At 33.1% G+C, this 19,792-nt stretch overlaps 1 protein-coding gene across 1 annotated transcript in view; it reads left to right on the plus strand.

Moving 5' to 3' along the window:
• Window positions 1–19,792, plus strand: part of LOC129975227 (uncharacterized) — a 57,766-nt gene that overhangs the window by 14,584 nt on the left and 23,390 nt on the right. Inside the window, exons 3-6 of the mRNA XM_056088260.1 lie at window positions 3,712–3,901; window positions 9,969–10,055; window positions 13,284–13,544; window positions 15,481–15,648. Of these exons, the coding sequence (XP_055944235.1) occupies window positions 3,712–3,901; window positions 9,969–10,055; window positions 13,284–13,544; window positions 15,481–15,648 (706 nt within the window). The remainder of the gene's footprint in view (window positions 1–3,711; window positions 3,902–9,968; window positions 10,056–13,283; window positions 13,545–15,480; window positions 15,649–19,792) is intronic.

Consider the following 19,792-nt stretch of genomic DNA (forward strand, 5'->3'; position numbering starts at 1 on the left):
TATTGATGAAATGAGCTCTGATATAGAAAGCTTCTTGCGTAATTATCTGCAAACCACTCATTTTTCTATTCAATTGGACGAGTCTGCTTTGCCTGGCAATGACGTATTATTATTGGCATATGTTCGATTTGTTATGGACGAAGAAATCCATGAAGAGCTGCTATTCGCAAAAACTTTGAAGTCGGAAACTAAAGGCGAATCGATATTGAATGTCCTGAGTCATTTTTTTACAGAAAAATCTATTCCATTTACAAACATTATTTCGGTGGCAGCAGATGGAGCTCCTGCCATGTTCGGGCGATACCGTGGGTTTATAAGCCATCTTAAAAGAATACCAGGACTAATTGCAATTCACTGTGTCATCCACCGACAACAACTTGTAGCGAAAAATTTGAGTGATAGATTGTCCAATATCACCCAATTTAGGCTGATATTATTTAGGAGTTTTGGGAATACAGTAGAAATGCAGCAGCAGGGGGTCTACCGAAAATAGTAAAACTTTGAAAGTGGTCCACGAGAAAAAAAAGTTTGGGAACCTCTGATTTAAAGGATGTCATGGAAATTTCTTTTCTGCCAAAAACATGTTCAAAAATTCATCGTCAGCGGTTAAATGACGCTGTATTGGTACTATTTAGCAAAATAGGGCATGGAGACACCGGTTTCAAATGTATTTAATAGTTTCTGAAACGTGTTACAAAGCATTAAGATCAATGTGTGTTATCTCAAAAGCCTTATTTATGGATGTAATCTAAACAATTTGTCAAAACTGAAAGATGCGATACACCAACATGTGCATAACATTACTCCTGATATGCTATGAGCTACTGTTGAGAATGCAGTAATGCGATTTAACTTGTTTTTAGAAAATGGTGGACGCAACATTGAGCAGGCTTTGTAACACCTTTCAGAAACGATTAAACACATTTTAAACCGATATCGTCATGTCCTGTTTTGTTTATCAATATTGCATACAGCGCTATTTCCTCCTGGTGGTGAGTGTTTGATTTTTTTTTTTTTTCGGAAAAGAAATTTTTACGACCTCCTTTAAACTATTACCAAGTTTGATAACATCTGATCGAGTAATTTTCCTTTCCCATTTGAAAGGGGAATGTTAATTATAACCACCCTGTACTTCGCTAGACAAATGTACTGTCCTAGATAATTAATTGAATGTTGCCTGTTCGGATTCTTCCGTTAGTATTTCACACCCGTCTTGCCAACGTTTACTAACTAATCCCTCGTGTTTGATGCTGAAGTAATTTCTCACAAATTGTATGTTTATCAAAACACTAAACAACGGAACCTTGCTTAACTAGCAGAATCCCTTGCAGAACCTTACTCCTAATAAAGCATTTTTTCCCATAGAAAACCATGCAAAATAGAACAATGCGTTTCATCCCGGAAAAAAAGTACTAAACAAATCTATAATAATATAATCTAATGTTTACAATGTGAGCTCTTTTATACAGGAAATTTTTATAAAGACATTTGCCTTTCACACACTTCAGAATGTAGCAAAAATGAGGCATGGCATTATAATTATTTCTGACTCGTATAGCTATTGTCTTACCCGGATGTTGCTTCTCAACATGCGGTGCAATATTTTTCGTTTCGGTATCTCCCTTATATACACTAGAAGTGTTTGTTCTATTGCGTCCATTATTTCTTCCTCTCCTAACCAAGTCTCATCCGTAGCTTTTTACTGTGACACGGAATGCAGTTCCGTAAGTTCTTCGTTACTTCTTCCTTTCCCCACCTCAGCTATGTCGTTGCTGTCCCTTTCCAGCCCCGTAATATTGGCCAGCGACGAAATCTCGTCGATTAAGGCTCCACATGTCCTTGCTCAAATCCCTGAAAGTCGAATTTGACAACACTATCCGGTGAAAACTTCTTCCATTGTAATGTTACGTTTCTTTTCGAACAAGCGCTCGATACATATTTATATAAGCCAATCCAATATGTAATATAGCGGTGTCTCCTTCCTACTTGTTCTGAGAAACGTCGTTAAGCGAGTGAGTTTTTCATATTTTATTTTGCACGTCACTCAAATCACTCGTTAAGCGAGTGTAACTGTATACAGTTTGAAAGGTTCTTGACTTTACTCAATAATCACAGAACAAGGGTTACTGATGACTTTTTATACTGTGAGAGATTTACAACGTCTCAGCCTACCCTAAATTGAGTTATTTCTACCTTCAGTTGTATATGCAGTATAAAAAAGCATTAATAATAATAAAAATGATATCTAGGTATAGTAAAACTGTCCAATACACGGTAAAATCTCCTATAGCACCAATCAGTGCTCTTATCTTCAAAAGGGTACATTAGGGGGGACAATTATGAAATTGTGGGAAGTTGTTGGTTTAGTACGAAAAAGACTTGTTTATTCGCATTTTATGAAATTGTGACGTCACAACATAATGAATGAAAAGCAAAAATATTATGACTCCCCCCCCCCACTTTCTTTTAATGCGGTCATAACTCAAATAGGAAGTATGTGCGACTATTTTTATCAATATTGCTGGACTTCTGATGGCGTACGCTGTTGCTTTTGCTGGCGCATTGAGTAAAAAGAATGAAATTGAAACATTGGTCTTATAACGTTTCCTCGTTTCCAGCACATGATAATTGGCATTCCGGCCCATATGTAACGTCACATGTTTCTCCATACATCGTTTAGTTCCTCTGGACCGCCATATGGGAATCCTCTTCACCAGTAGAGTCTGGTCATTTGTTGTATCCAGATAAAGGACCACATATGTGTGTTTCGTTGTTTCAAAGAAATCCATCATATCTTCAAGGGAGAAAAACGTCAAAACATCCAGATGTTAAACTTTTTTCCATTATGAAGAGACTCCTCACATTTTCGAGGAACGATCAATCATCAGCAACCGTTGGCAAAGTGTCAAAATCAGGTAAACTTGGTGAATTGAATATAATTGACATGTCCTCGGGAAGGGTCAGCTACAAAGATGGATTATGAGTAAATATTCCCACGATCGATTGGAGACCATTGAGGAAACATTGCTGAACAGCTATTGGGTCATAAGGGACTCAAGTTCACCAATGAGAAAGTCAGAGGTGGAGAACTGACGGAAATAAAATGGTTTTGTTCTGAAGGGAGAGAAAGGAGAGAGGCGTCGAAGGAGATTCAGAGAAACTTCAAAAGGAGATTCGAAAATTTTGGATATGTATTTAAAACTGGGTGTTGTTATTTGAGAAAATTAAATTTATGTAAGTCTAAATATGAAGATAGTCTCTTGTAGGTGTAAAATAAAACCCTCATATACTTGTAAAGATCATGTTTCTTCAACAACAGACATTTGCAATTTTAGTGATAATTAGTTTTAGAGTTACGTTCGGATACGTTTCTTTTGACGTCCTGCACTTTTATAAATCACGATAAGAGTGATCGATATAGTAGTGAATTTCGATCTCGAAAGTTTCTCATTCTTAAGTTGTATGCCTTTAAGTTTTGCCCATTCCTGGAATTTGTTGTGCAGATATTAAAATTAATATGAAATTTTGGTATATTTTTTAATTGATTCATGCCACCAACAAAGCATGATTTTCTTGGAAATTATCTTTGATACCATCTTATCTTAAAGCTTTTTAATACAATAAAAACTGTCAAGTTTTTTTTAATAAGCTTCATCTTTAGATACTATTTTTATATCATCCTGCTCTTTTTTTTTCTTTTTTTTTTTGCAGATTGAGAAAGCAACGGGCGAGAAGAACAAAAGCAGTGCTTTTCAAATACGTTACGCTGGCTGCAAAGGAATGTTGGTCATAGACCCTCATTTAGTCGACAAAGATATCGTCTTTCGAAAGAGCATGCTCAAGTACGAATGCCGAGGTAATCAGCACACAAACCTGGAAATCGCAAAGAAAAGTAAACCACGTAAGTGGAAAGGATTTTATACAGAATAATTGAACATGTTCAGCAAGGCTTAAAATCTTTACATTTTAAGAACATCCGTTCATAACAAAAAATAGCGAATTCTCTTCAAAACATGTAGCTAATACATCCAGTACTACTACTCAGTGCTAGAATATTTTCAAGACTAAATGCATACAAAAGAGCACTTTAAACTCAATAAAACAGTATCTTGCCGCCATATCTTTCGTTGGATTTCATCCGCTTTATCCCATGTTGTCTGACCCTTCGGCCATCAGTGAACTTCTTTTTTTTTCTGTACTTTGAATCATGTGATATGAGCTCAATAATTTTTCTGATCGCATTTTCTTACCCCATCATTGCTTGAATAAAAAAAAGAAGTTTTCTCATATGATGGTTTTTACTGTCGTGGCATCATTATCATCATTCTCATTCTTTTATATACTTTGAATCATGTGATATGAGCTCAATAATTTTTCTGGTCGCATTTTCTTTCCCCATCATTGCTTGAATAATAAAAGAATTTCTCTCATATGATGGTTTTTACTGTCGTGGCATCATTATCATCATTCTCATTCTTTTTTATACTTTGAATCATGTGATATGAGCTCAATAATTTTTCTGATCGCATTTTCTTTCCCCATCATTGCTTGAATAATAAAAGAAGTTCTCTCATATGATGGTTTTTACTGTCGTGGCATCATTATCATCATTCTCATTCTTTTTTATACTTTGAATCATGTGATATGAGCTCAATAATTTTTCTGGTCGCATTTTCTTTCCCCATCATTGCTTGAATAATAAAAGAAGTTCTCTCATATGATGGTTTTTACTGTCGTGGCATCATTATCATCATTCTCATTCTTTTTTATACTTTGAATCATGTGATATGAGCTCAATAATTTTTCTGATCGCATTTTCTTTCCCCATCATTGCTTGAATAATAAAAGAAGTTCTCTCATATGATGGTTTTTATTGTCGTGGCATCATTATCATCATTCTACATTCTTTTTTTATACTTTCAATCATGTGATATGAGCTCAATAATTTTTCTGATCGCATTTTCTTTCCCCATCATTGCTTGAATAATAAAAGAAGTTCTCTCATATGATGGTTTTTATTGTCGAGGCATCATTATCATCATTCTACATTCTTTTTTTATACTTTGAATCATGTGATATGAGCTCAATAATTTTTCTGATCGCATTTTCTTTCCCCATCATTGCTTGAATAATAAAAGAAGTTCTCTCATATGATGGTTTTTATTGTCGAGGCATCATTATCATCATTCTCATTCTTTTTTATACTTTGAATCATGTGATATGAGCTCAATAATTTTTCTGATCGCATTTTCTTTCCCCATCATTGCTTGAATAATAAAAGAAGTTCTCTCATATGATGGTTTTTATTGTCGAGGCATCATTATCATCATTCTACATTCTTTTTTTATACTTTGAATCATGTGATATGAGCTCAATAATTTTTCTGATCGCATTTTCTTTCCCCATCATTGCTTGAATAATAAAAGAAGTTCTCTCATATGATGGTTTTTATTGTCGTGGCATCATTATCATCATTCAACATTCTTTTTTATACTTTGAATCATGTGATATGAACTAAATAATTTTTCTGATCGCATTTTCTTTCCCCATCATTGCTTGAATAATAAAAGAATTTCTCTCATATGATGGTTTTTACTGTCGTGGCATCATTATCATCATTCTCATTCTTTTTTATACTTTGAATCATGTGATATGAGCTCAATAATTTTTCTGGTCGCATTTTCTTTCCCCATCATTGCTTGAATAATAAAAGAAGTTCTCTCATATGATGGTTTTTATTGTCGAGGCATCATTATCATCATTCTCATTCTTTTTTATACTTTGAATCATGTGATATGAGCTCAATAATTTTTCTGATCGTTTTTTCTTTCCCCATTATTGCTTGAATGACAGAAGTTCGCTCATATAATGATTATCATCACTCTTATAATTCTTTTTTTCAGAGATTTTATGTCTTGATTCAAAAAATCCCACATATTACTTCTTCTTTCTTTCTTTCTTTCTTTCTTTTTTTTTTTTTTTTTTTTTTTTGTCGTCTTTCTCTGACCTTTCTTTCGATTCTGAAAATGTTCAATACGAGTAACCTTGAATGATTCTACTGTTTCAGATATATTAAAAATGGATGAAGATTAAAAGCAGCATCACATAATTGTCAATATCAGTGGAAATATTACTGATCGCTCCTTAAGATAATGCATGCATCAATTTTCATGTTGTATTTATTTCAAAAGTTTTTGGTGAAAATCTAGTTGCGTAACAAAACGCCGAAATTTGACTTCATTACAGTTTTTTAATTAAAATTCTTAAGAAATAATTAATTTATAAAATATTAAAACACAAATTTGATCTAGAAATATACTTCAAAATGTAAATTTAAAATCTTTTAAGCTTCACCATATTGGCAGAATTTTCGTAGCAGTATTTTCTACTTTATACTTTGTGTTTCTTCTACTCATATTCCTTTAAATACTGGGTTGGCAAAAAGTCCGTAAAAACTTTAAAAATTCAGATAACTCGTAAAATTAAGCTAAATAAAAAACGGTTTGCAAATTTAGCATCGATAAGGTACAGGATTTTTTTTTTTTTCAGTTAAGAAAAATTAATTCAAAAAACAGCCGATAGGTGGCATTTCGTACATAAGTGGAAGAGTAGACACGGAAATAACAGAAATAATGTTATCAAATCCTTTATTATTGCAATATGTGTATACCACAACAAGTGATTACCCATTGCAGGCATTTCACAAATCCAGCAACGGCAGAGTGCAGCATATCCGGCTGTACACGTGACATTTTTTGGCGGATTGCATTTTTTTAATTCCGACAGATTGGATGGGGGGGGAGGATCAATACACCCGGGATTTTAAAATTTCTCCATAGCCAAAAGTCTGCTGGTGTCATATCTGGTGACCGAGAAGGCCATGGAAACTTGTAACGTCTACTAATGATTCTCTCTTTCCCTACCGTCTCTATCAGAAATTCCTTGACTGGAATAGCAGTGTGACTTGTTGCTTCATCTTGCATGAACGTAACAGCAGAAAGCACATCTTTTTCACGCAAACATGGAACAACCTTTTCGCGCAGAAGCGTTAAATAATGCTGAGCATTTACCGTCACCGTTTTCCATCCATTTACCGGACACTGTGTTTTAAAGAAGAAGGGTCCTGTGATGAAGGAACCTGTGAATTCGCACCCCACTGTAACTTTGGGGGAATGCAGTGGTTTTTCAGCGTACACTCGCGGATTTTGCGTGCTCAGATGTGTCAGTTATGTGTAGTAACGTGCCCATGGACCGAAAATGAGCTTCATCTGTCCACAAAATGTTAAAAGACCCAGGAGGGATCTTATTCAATTTTGGAGAGAGTTCACCTCGCAAATGCTTCTTTCTGTGCAGTATCCGATGCTAAAAGTTCATGGCAAGACTGTAATTTATATGGATACTTATTAAGAACCACATGAAGAATGTATCGAGGATGGTGGTAATCCCAAGCGTCTGCCAGCTTCTCGCGAACTGCTAATCCCTGCTGCGTTTTCGGAAGCTAATGTTTCCATTTCGGCTGCAACGCGCTCCGAACGTGCCTGCTTTTGACTTGATTGTCCGGACCTTACTCGATCTTCCAGCGATCCAATTTCCTCAAATCGCTGAACAAGCTTTATGATGCCTGCCACTATTAAAGGTCCTTTCCCATTTTTCTCATTTTTCTGAAGTCGGAATTTACGCAGTGCAACAGTCGCTGATTCCTCGTTTAGGTAAAACAGTTTCACCAACAAAGTTTTATCTTTTCCACCTATCATCTTTGTTTACTTAGAAACACGCAACGGAGAAATGATTCTGGATCAAGAGCGTAGTATTTATAATCGCCTGTCTCATTTGCATATTTTCAACTAAATCGCTCATACCAGTGCCACCTATCGGCTGTTTTTTTCCCCCCTAAAACATTTCCGTGACTAATCGATGCTAAATCTGCAAACCGTTTTTAATTTTGCTTAATTTTATGGGTTTTATGAATTTTTAAAGTTTTTACGGACTTTTTTCCCACCCGGTAATTTCGAAACCTTTGATAACATAAATAATTCAAATAGGAAAAATTTTGTAAATGAAGTCAAGAGAATTTTTCTATGGTGTTTGAGTCAATAATCGTATGCTTAAAAAATTACGTTCACTTTTCATACAATTCCCGTTGTTAATAATTTAACAAAATATTCTTAATTCAGTTATATTTTGAACTAGTCACTTTCAGAGACTTGTCGGGAATATTGGTTAAATTTAATTTCATTTAAGTCTTTCATATATAACATCATGTTTGTGATTTCACCAAATTGCCAGACATTAAAATCGTGTTATTTTAGGTGTTTTACATACATTCTGTTTATTGTACATATGAAAATTTGTAATGGAAATCAGTCCTATGACATCCTAATGCTATTTAAAACGTAAATGTGCGTGCGATTCATCGGTTTTTTAAATCATACGATATTGTAACGCCGCTTTTTAATTTGTCTTTTACACTACACAGATATTAAAGACTCCTTTTTTTTCTTAAATTGCATTAATGGTAGAAAGTAATTCAATAGAATATTGGATGAAACAATGAAAAAGGTCCGACTTTCTAGGCAACAATGTAGTCTGTTATTAAAAATTAAGCATTTTTTTTTTTTTTCAAAAAGAGAATAAGAAAAAATAGATGGTTGAAACTCATTCAAAGCTTTTGTATTTCAAAAAGGAATTTCCTCAGAATTTAACTGAGATAGTATCGGGATTGTGTACGATTCAATAAAGATTAAGTTTATCTAAAATAAGTCTATACACTGTCAGGTAGGGGTACTTCAAGTAATATCGAGGAAATGATGAGACGATTGGATGGCGATGAATAGCACTTGTCCACTCAAGCTCGGTCGCTGATCGATCACGGCAACCAAAATAATGGGGGGTGCCTTGTCGCGGTCCGAACGCCAGGATGAAGGAAGGAGCGAAAGCTGTGCTCCAATTCCAATTCTTCAGACGGGGCACGTTTTCCCCTATTTCCCCTCTCTTGCAGTTCTCTTGATGCCTGTCTAGTTTACCGACAATTTGTCGGTAAATTGGAGAAACATCAAAGCACTCCAGAAAACCGCAAGAAGGGCTCAAGAGGGGGCGTGCCTCGTTTACAGGCAGACAGGTCGTAGGAACACTGCTTAACAGGTCGATATCCCAAGTAGAGGTGGATCGTTCGATAACGAACGGATCATCTAAGTGAACGAACTGATCCAGGTCGCCATTTTCTGTAGATGTCGTTCGTTTGCAAACCACTGTGTGTATCCAGCTATTTTCGTTCACGAACTATTGTGCGGACCCATCGATTCTCGTTCTCGAACGACTGTGTGGACCTTGCTATTTTCTGTTGCAGTTTGTACGCTATGTTTGTACGCTATTCTCTGTTGCGGTTTGGACGCTGTGTTTGTACGCTATTCTCTGTTGCGGTAGACTTTGCTATTCTCTGTTGCGGAAGGATGAGAAACTAAAAGAGGTTGAAGGGGTCACAATGTCGCTCGGCAAAAGATGGGCAGTTGACCTTGATAGATAAAACGGCACTCTGGAAAGGTTTTTGTCAGTGATTTATGTTTCTTCCCGTCAATTAATCGATAAATTGGAGGATTGCATGGGGGAGGGGGGGTTAAAACATTGCTGTTTTGATATTATCGTTTCTAAGTAAGGGACTTCAGAGTGTTTTGATTGTAAGGCGATTTATTTAACCGGGGATGGGAAATATGTGCGATTGTTTCTTTTATTGATTTATGAAAATCCATTTTCAGAATATGTATTGCATTTGCAGCTTAAAAATAGTGTTCGCAGAAAATGCGAGATTAAGAGAAAAAATAATTTAAAAGAACTCAAATATTGCTTGTAAATGTATCTTTGCTTGTAAATCTATTATTTGCTTTCGGAATATTTCATGTAAGAGTGTTATAATAAAATATATTAAATCATAATTTTCTTTCTTTAGTTTTACCCATTCTTTGATTTTTAAGATAAGATTTTGAAGAAAATAGGACGATTGATTTTTCTTAAGCTGCAAGCATTGTTAGCAGAATATATTATTTATTTGGCAAGTAAAAGTAAGTTATATCACTTTTTCTAAAAACAGAGAATGAAATGAATTGATTCGTTCGCTTTAATAAAATATCTGGAAGCTTACTTTACAACGAAATAATAATATTCAAGCATTGCTCTTTTACATATATATTTTTCCTAATCTTTTTATTTTAATAAAGAAGCTTCAGAATGAAGAGAATTAGAATGTGTTTTCTCAATAATTTGAAAAATGTATTTTAACATTTGCTACTAATTAAAAAGATATAGAATTTATTCTTAGATGCAATGTAAATATTATATTAGAAGAATTTTTTAAAAATATTTTTCTGTTACAATCAATTATTTTTACAATATACTATTCTTGGAAAAAAAGATTACTTATTTAAACATGCACGCAAATTTTATTTAGTAAGAAATTGTTTTGTGCTTTTTTCTCATCTACAATTCCGTGAAGAATCATTTACATCAAGGGAAATGTTGTGCTTTCTATAAAAAGCACTATTTATTTAATTAGTAGATATAATGAAATAGGCCAGAATTTGTTTGTGTAATTATCTTTTTGATATGATATCTATTTTTTTGCATGCAAATATTATATCAAATTATAAACTTAGAAGCAGAATGTTCAATTTTTTTTATTATTATTTCACGCTGAAACGGTAAAACGCAGAATGTCAAATGTTGATTTAATCCCATTTTTGTAGAGGACATATAATGTTCTAATATCTGACTGGATATATATATATATATTAGCGGTTATCATATGTATAAATGTTTTTAATCTGTTTGTAAATAATTTCTATAGGGAAACGACATTTTGTGTTGTTGTTGTTGCTGTTATGGTTGAATACGCTGGAAATAGAGAGAAAAAGAAGCTTGAAGAGCTTATTTTTCCAGTTTATTATTTTTTTTTCAAAAGAAACATGAAAAGAAAGAAGAAAAGGATATAATTTTTATTTTGTCGCATACCAAATTTTGAAAAAAAAATGCATTTGTTCAAAAATTTAATTCGGTGAAATTTCTGACAATTGAATTTTTTCAAAACTTTTAAAGAGTTTAAAGAATTTCTTCATTTCATACCTTATCAAATCCTCCCTCTCAAAAAGAAATAAAAATCACTTTCGAAATTATTTCTGGGTCTTTTTCTACAAACCAAATAACTACAAAAAAAGAAGAACTAGATGAATGAAATTTGTCATGTAGTTTTATCACTAAGAAAACACAAAATTTACTTGTAAGTTATGAAACTTTTGGTATATTATTTAATAAATTATGTCATGATATTAAAACATTTTTGGTGTTTTATAATATTATTTTAATTTTAAAGTGGTTGGTCTGACTTAAAATCCAGATTCCATTTGATAAAATAACGACGGACCAGTGTTGCCTTTTTCCAAATTATTTATTGACATCACACAAGACAACACAAAACATTAATATAGATGACAGTAAATTTTGTTATTGTGGGTTTCGATTCATACTTTAGCACCGTGTTTACCCACGTCCGTTATTACCGAAATCCTGACGGCGTCTTCCCGGGTTTCCCCTTGTTTACACTCGTGATCACATGACCGGTTGGGAGCGCGCATGCGCCAACAGTGGTATAGAATAGTTTTTTTGGAATAATATGCCCCGAAGTTATTGAGTAAAATTGAAATAATTTTGATTAATTTTATTTCATTAAAAATTTAATTTAAATTCCGAAAAATCCATTCTTAGCTTCAATTACTTCTTACGTCTGCCTACGTCACTACAGGCGATGGTTGACCTTCAATGTTTTGAATCATTTTTGTATCACACAATTTATATATTGTCTGTTTGTAAACATTAACATATATTAAATTATTTATAAGGATGTATATTTGATCATGCATAAAAAATAGCACATAAGTGTGGCTAAATTACCGAATTGAAAAAGGACCTCACTCAAAGATGTTATAATTATTAGGTAGGATACTATTCTTATCATATACTCGATGAATGAAAAAAAATCAGAGAAGTGATGCCATAAAAACAATAACACAAAATAAAACTACAGATTCCTATAGCCTTCTCTTAATTGTGTTAAATTAAAATGTAGATAAACAAGAGATAATTTCCTGGTTCCTTTTAAATTATAACATATTTTAAAGACAATTAGTGGTATTATAAATGGTAATTCAGAAAATGAAGTATTTATTTAATTAGTAACAGATGATATGGCAATTTTTTGCGAGCCTCGCCCTAAAAATGTGTCTGGGATCACCAATAACAAGCAATACCCCTGTTTAAAAAAGAAACTTATTTATTGAGCAAAATTTTAGGTTTCATTAATAACAATAATCCCTTGCCTTCAAAAGGAACATCTTTTAGGCCGCACCTAAAGCAACTGAATAATTGAAAAGCAATCAAGATCTCAAATCCGCTTTCGTTCAGTAACCCAAAAAGAAAATGTGGATAGAGGGAGGCAGGATTGGTCAGAGAGTATACATTCGTCTCCTTGGTGTTTGTGTGAAATACTACAGTCCCCTTTTACACACACTTCAAACACAAAGAACTTCTGAGAATGTAGAAAAATAATTGCGCATGCGTCTTGTCACACTTCTTCCATAATTAAAGCTGCCATCAATATTCAGTAGAACCGGAAAATACCATTTGGTAGTAATATAGTGAGTCCCACGCAACGAACGAAAAAGCCAAATCGTTCGTCTGCGAACGAAAGAGTTCAATTACTTCGTTCACGAACGAAAGAATCTAATTCATTCCTTTGCAAACGAAAGAGCCTAACTCATTCGTACGAGAATGAAAGAGCCTTATCGTTTGTTCGTTCGAACTAAAGAGTGGACTTTCAGTCTTCCAGTGGTTCGATCGCGAATTGTGTGTAGCTAAAGCGAGTAGGCAGTGAAGAATTACAGGCGTTTGGGGAGACTGTAAAAAACTAACGTTTAAAAATTAAATTGAAGATTGCTCTTTTTATTTAATAATATAAATTCAAAATATTTTGGAAAAGTCCTAGATAATTTTCAAACCTAAACAAGAAATCCAACGGTTCTCTTTTGTCAGTCCGAGATCATCACTATAATTTTAAGATTTAATAGTTTTTAAAAAATATCTTCTAGAATTTAACTTCATTTTTTTGCTATGTCGAATATTTTAAGGAGAATGAATGAATAAAAATAATAAAAAATTTTATTAATGATTAAACAAAATAAATATTTTTGTTCTTTCTTTTTTCACTTTATAAGCATTATTAGTCCCTATTTCTTTTGCAGTTGCTTTGAGACTGAATAGACCTCTCATAGCTATTCTCAATGACCGAGGAGTTCCAAACTCGGTGTTTTTGAAGCTTCAAGAGCAAATGATTCGAAAACTCATCAGCATGCTTCTAGATGAGCAAGAGGCTGTCAGGTGTTTAAACTTTAGGAGCAATTTCAGGAAGTTCCATTTCACTCAACTCTCGGAATCTGGGATCGCACTGACCGTCGAGCCTTTCTTTAGGACATATTTGTTGTCTTTACATAAGCATTTCATTGGTAAGTAATAAGGAGCCTTTCTGAATATTGTAATGAACCAGGTTTCACTAAAACATTCTCACATAATCTCTAATAAAAGCTTTATTCCCCCCCCCCTCCCACTCTTGCAAAATATTGTGGGCAATGAGTAAAGAGGCAAAGAACGCGCCTACAATAGTTACGGAATATTAACCTTTGTCGTAATTTTAGCATTCTTAATTAAATTTTTTTTGTGACCTTTCGTCAATATTTTAGCGATTAATCTTTTAATAATATTGTTACGAAGTTTCCTGGAGTTCGTTTGGATAGTGGAGTTCGTTCGTTTGGATAGTAGTTATATGGTGTGGAGAACACTCAATCAGCAGGCGGCAGTAGAAAATGAAACAACGACGTTTATTTACACGAAGACACACAAGACATCACAAAGACGACAACTATATACAGCACACAATTATCTTCAGCCGAGACGTGCAGACAACAGCATACAACAGACTCTACTACAGACAGTAGCGCACAGCTTAATTCAGCACTAACTTGACTCCGTCGCTGCTCTGCTAATTCCTGGAAGACCAGTTCTTCACCGTCGACTCCGACAGCTGCTGCTCCTTTTATAGGTCTCAGGAGGCGGGGCTAGAAGCCTTTCAACCAATCAGGAACGTTCGAGACGTAACTCGGTTCCTACTGGACGGATCAGGAAAATTCTCGATGTTTCGGGTATAATCTATTTTGGCTCCAAAGTCTCCAAATGGTCGCCAAGTTTGTCGCCAAGCTCTAGGACATCCTATGGAACCAACTATGCTGGGAAGCCACATCACAGATTCGTAACAATATCTAAAAATCTAATTTGTGTTGTAGACGCATTTTTCCCAACCGATTGAATATTGTACCATTGCTTATTACTGATAAATAGCTTATGATTACTTATTATTAAAACGTTACTTATGATTAGGGTTGTGCCAATTTTCGATTTATCGAAAAAAATGGATATTTTTGAAAAATCGATTTTTCGATGCCAGTTTTCGAAAAATATCGATTCATCGAAATCATGATCATGAATAATAGTTCACGATGAATCGCGATACAATAAATCGATATTCACAATTAATTTACGTTTTCGATTTCGCTTTGGTTATCGATTAGTGTTTATTTTTGTTACTCTTGATTCTTTTTACTTTGATACATAATTTTTGTTAATATTTCTATAAATACTGTCATGTCCTAATATATAAAAATACCTGTTTTAAGCATATCATTTTGGAATTAACTGTTTTATGTTCAACTGACTGAATGATAACCATGATGGAAGGTTACATGATGGTTATCAGAAGGTTGCTAGTTAATTTTACTTGTTAAAGACATTATCACGTCGTTTGCTTTTTTTTTTATCAAAAATGAAAGAAAAGGGTTTTTTTTTAATTCAGCTATTAAAAGAATAATTTTAAAAATTATCATATTTTAAAAAACGCAATGTTATAAATTGTAACATATAGACATTGATTTGGCATTGAACACTTCAGTATAAAGGGGTTTTAATGCTATTATTTTCTAACTATTTTTATTCAAAAGAAAACGAATATCTTTAACTATATAAATTAAAACTTCCTTTTATTTGGAGTCTTCTTAAAAGATGTTATTTATAACTTATAATATCTATAAATAAATTAGAATATCACGATATATCGAAAAATATCGATATGTGTTGGACAATATATCACGATGACGAAATTCGTTACTTATTATCAATGAATAACTTATTAATACTTAACTTATGGTTTCTTATTATTAATGAATAACTTATAACAGCTTATTAATATATAACTTATGGTTACTTATTATCAATGAATAACTTATAATAACTTATCAATTCATAACTTATGATTACTCATTATAAAAATCATGATTAACTTATATTCCTTACTATTACTTGTTTTTATTTATTTATTACATAATATTCTAGGCAACATTAAAAGAAAGGCTAGCATCGAAATTGATCCTGATTATGGACGAAACATGTTCGGAGTCCTCGATGAAACGGGTAAATTGAAGTATGGCCAAGTATTTGTTCAATATTCGAAAGATATTTCTTCCAACGAGAGCACACCAGACGATACAAAAATATTAAAACGTATATGAGCTTTTACTATTGTTTTTGCAGTATATTAACCCTTCTGACCAGACTTTTCCATGATTAAAAATTTAAATCCCATTTGAAAAAATTTCTTTCTATTATACCCCATGTGAAAATAGGATTTATGTACCCATCAAGGAATGAAGTGTGATTTCCAGGACGTATATGCTCATGAGGGATGAAAGAGATAAATGCATCAAATAAGTAATTTTCAGCAACCGTGCAAATTAGGCAGGTTCTGGGACCACTGAGTTGAAATGAGTCACAAGCAGGTTTATTAAAAAAAAAGAATTAACCTAACTGCTAAATAAATAATGTAAAAAGATTCTAATTTAATTAATTATAAAATTGTAGCATATTATTAACGCCTTTCCAACTGTAATTGATCAGATAAAATTATATTTCATGATATGCACTTAGCTTTTTAATATTTCTAAACATGAGTAAATTAATATTGTTACGAATCCGTAACCTTGCTTCCTACGCATTAAATCCCATAGTAAGAAAGAAGACTTTTAAAAGATAGCTCTAATGGATACTGGGTCAATGACGCCCATCGTGGGCGACGAATTTGGCGACCGTTTGTAACTTGGCGATAAATTTGCCAGCTTTAGCGGAGAAAAATAAAGGTTTTCGAGTATCCAGAAATTTTGAAAATAATTCTGTTAAAAAACAATATATTGCAGTAACTTCTGTTTATTGTCCTGTCACGAAAGCTATAAAAGGGGAGGCGCACATACGAATAGTACTTTAATAAATTCTTTCTTTGAAGTATTCTTCTTGTCTAAATCCGTCATTATCCAGATCTATCAAACTTCCCATGCAGAAGAGAAATACAGATTTTAGAAAGAAAAAAAAAAGTTCTAAAAAATAGAAAAATAATGAGAAAAATTTGGAAAATTAAGTATTTGAAACGGAAGTAGTAAAAAAGCATTCCAAAAAATAATGAGAAAAATTTAGAAACTAAGCATTCAAATCGAAGTTAGACAAATAAATTTTGCTTGTAAGAAAATAAACTATTCCCCGACTGTGGGAAGCTTAGAGCAATGGCTTGTGCATTAGCCTTGCAAAATGAGAGCACCCACAAATTTTTTTGGTGTATAAATATGATCCTTATTTATAAAATTTTACTTGCGATTTTTAGAGTTTTCGAATATTTAAGAGAAACAAAAAAAAAAAACGATTTCTACAGCTGCGTACAATCACAGCAGCTTTACTGCACCCCCAACTTTTTTTGTGTGTTTATAAATATAATCATTAATTTCCTTAATTTTACAAGCGAAATCCAAATCTATCAACAATGAAACGGCCTTTCTTTTAGATCTTTCGGTATTCATGAAAAGCAGAAATAAAAAAATGATACATAAAAATGTACCGATTTTTACCGCTGCTCATGAGCATTAGGTTTCATAGGTTGTGAAGGGACGATGGTACTTTCCTGAATAGTATTCCTCCTTCCCTTTCACAGAAGGTTGAAGCAAAATTTATAACGTGTACAGCAGAAAACACTTTTATGACCTTGAAATTTGGGGAAAAAATAATGAATGATAAATTAATTTCTGAATTATCAAATTGTTTTTGTAATGTAATGCGAAACTAACATCCTTTCAAGTAAATTTATTTTAAACTTAATGTTCTATGATTTATTATTTTTCAATCGCCATTGAATAAATCTTTAAAACCTAAAATATGATAGGCTGGAAAAATAAGAGAACATATTCATCGCACATTTTTATTGGCAATTAAAATGAATCGAAAAATAATTATTTAATTAATAAAACTGATTTACATCAAACAAAACATCTTGTTATTATTTTATTGACTCACAATTAAATTATTCAAGATAATTCAGAACTGGTAACATTTAATGTAGTTATAGGTCAACAAATCCATGTCTATAATTCATAAGCAAAGATAATTCAGAACAAGTAACATCTTAGTACCCAAAAATACTTCTGTTAAATTTAGTATAGGTCAGCAACCCCATGTCTATAGTTCATAAACCAAGATAATTCAGAACAGGCAACATTTAACTACCCAAAGTTATTTCTGCAAAATGTAATATAGATCAGCAACCCCTTGGCTATAATTCATATACCAAGATAATTCAGGACTGGTAACATTTAAGTACCCGAAAATATTTCTGCAAAATGTAATATAGATCAGCAACCCCTTGGCTATCATTCATATACCAAGATAATTCAGGACTGGTAACATTTAAGTACCCGAAAATATTTCTGCAAAATGTAATATAGATCAGCAACCCCTTGGCTATCATTCATATACCAAGATAATTCAGGACTGGTAACATTTAAGTACCCGAAAATATTTCTGCAAAATGTAATATAGATCAGCAACCCCTTGGCTATCATTCATATACCAAGATAATTCAGGACTGGTAACATTTAAGTACCCAAAACTATTTCTGCAAAATGTAATATAGATCAGCAACCCCTTGGCTATCATTCATATACCAAGATAATTCAGGACTGGTAACATTTAAGTACCCGAAAATATTTCTGCAAAATGTAATATAGATCAGCAACCCCTTGGCTATCATTCATATACCAAGATAATTCAGGACTGGTAACATTTAAGTACCCGAAAATATTTCTGCAAAATGTAATATAGATCAGCAACCCCTTGGCTATAATTCATATACCAAGATAATTCAGGACTGGTAACATTTAAGTACCCGAAAATATTTCTGCAAAATGTAATATAGATCAGCAACCCCTTGGCTATCATTCATATACCAAGATAATTCAGGACTGGTAACATTTAAGTACCGAAAAATATTTCTGCAAAATGTAATATAGATCAGCAATCCCTTGGCTATCATTCATATACCAAGATAATTCAGGACTGGTAACATTTAAGTACCCGAAAATATTTCTGCAAAATGTAATATAGATCAGCAACACCTTGGCTATCATTCATATACCAAGATAATTCAGGACTGGTAACATTTAAGTACCCGAAAATATTTCTGCAAAATGTAATATAGATCAGCAACCCCTTGGCTATCATTCATATACCAAGATAATTCAGGACTGGTAACATTTAAGTACCCGAAAATATTTCTGCAAAATGTAATATAGATCAGCAACCCCTTGGCTATCATTCATATACCAAGATAATTCAGGACTGGTAACATTTAAGTACCCAAAAATATTTCTGCAAAATGTAATATAGATCAGCAACCCCTTGGCTATCATTCATATACCAAGATAATTCAGGACTGGTAACATTTAAGTACCCAAAAATATTTCTGCTAAATATAATATAGATCAGCAACCCCTTGGCTATCATTCATATACCAAGATAATTCAGGACTGGTAACATTTAAGTACAAGAAAATATTTCTGCAAAATGTAATATAGATCAGCAACCCCTTGGCTATAATTCATATACCAAGATAATTCAGGACTGGTAACATTTAAGTACCCGAAAATATTTCTGCAAAATGTAATATAGATCAGCAACCCCTTGGCTATAATTCATATACCAAGATAATTCAGGACTGGTAACATTTAAGTACCCGAAAATATTTCTGCAAAATGTAATATAGATCAGCAACCCCTTGGCTATCATTCATATACCAAGATAATTCAGGACTGGTAACATTTAAGTACCCGAAAATATTTCTGCAAAATGTAATATAGATCAGCAACCCCTTGGCTATCATTCATATACCAAGATAATTCAGGACTGGTAACATTTAAGTACCCGAAAATATTTCTGCAAAATGTAATATAGATCAGCAACCCCTTGGCTATCATTCATATACCAAGATAATTCAGGACTGGTAACATTTAAGTACCCGAAAATATTTCTGCAAAATGTAATATAGATCAGCAACCCCTTGGCTATCATTCATATACCAAGATAATTCAGGACTGGTAACATTTAAGTACCCAAAACTATTTCTGCAAAATGTAATATAGATCAGCAACCCCTTGGCTATCATTCATATACCAAGATAATTCAGGACTGGTAACATTTAAGTACCCGAAAATATTTCTGCAAAATGTAATATAGATCAGCAACCCCTTGGCTATCATTCATATACCAAGATAATTCAGGACTGGTAACATTTAAGTACCCAAAAATATTTCTGCAAAATGTAATATAGATCAGC

This window comes from Argiope bruennichi, chromosome 1 (assembly GCF_947563725.1).
Source record: "Argiope bruennichi chromosome 1, qqArgBrue1.1, whole genome shotgun sequence".
NCBI lineage: Eukaryota > Metazoa > Arthropoda > Arachnida > Araneae > Araneidae > Argiope > Argiope bruennichi.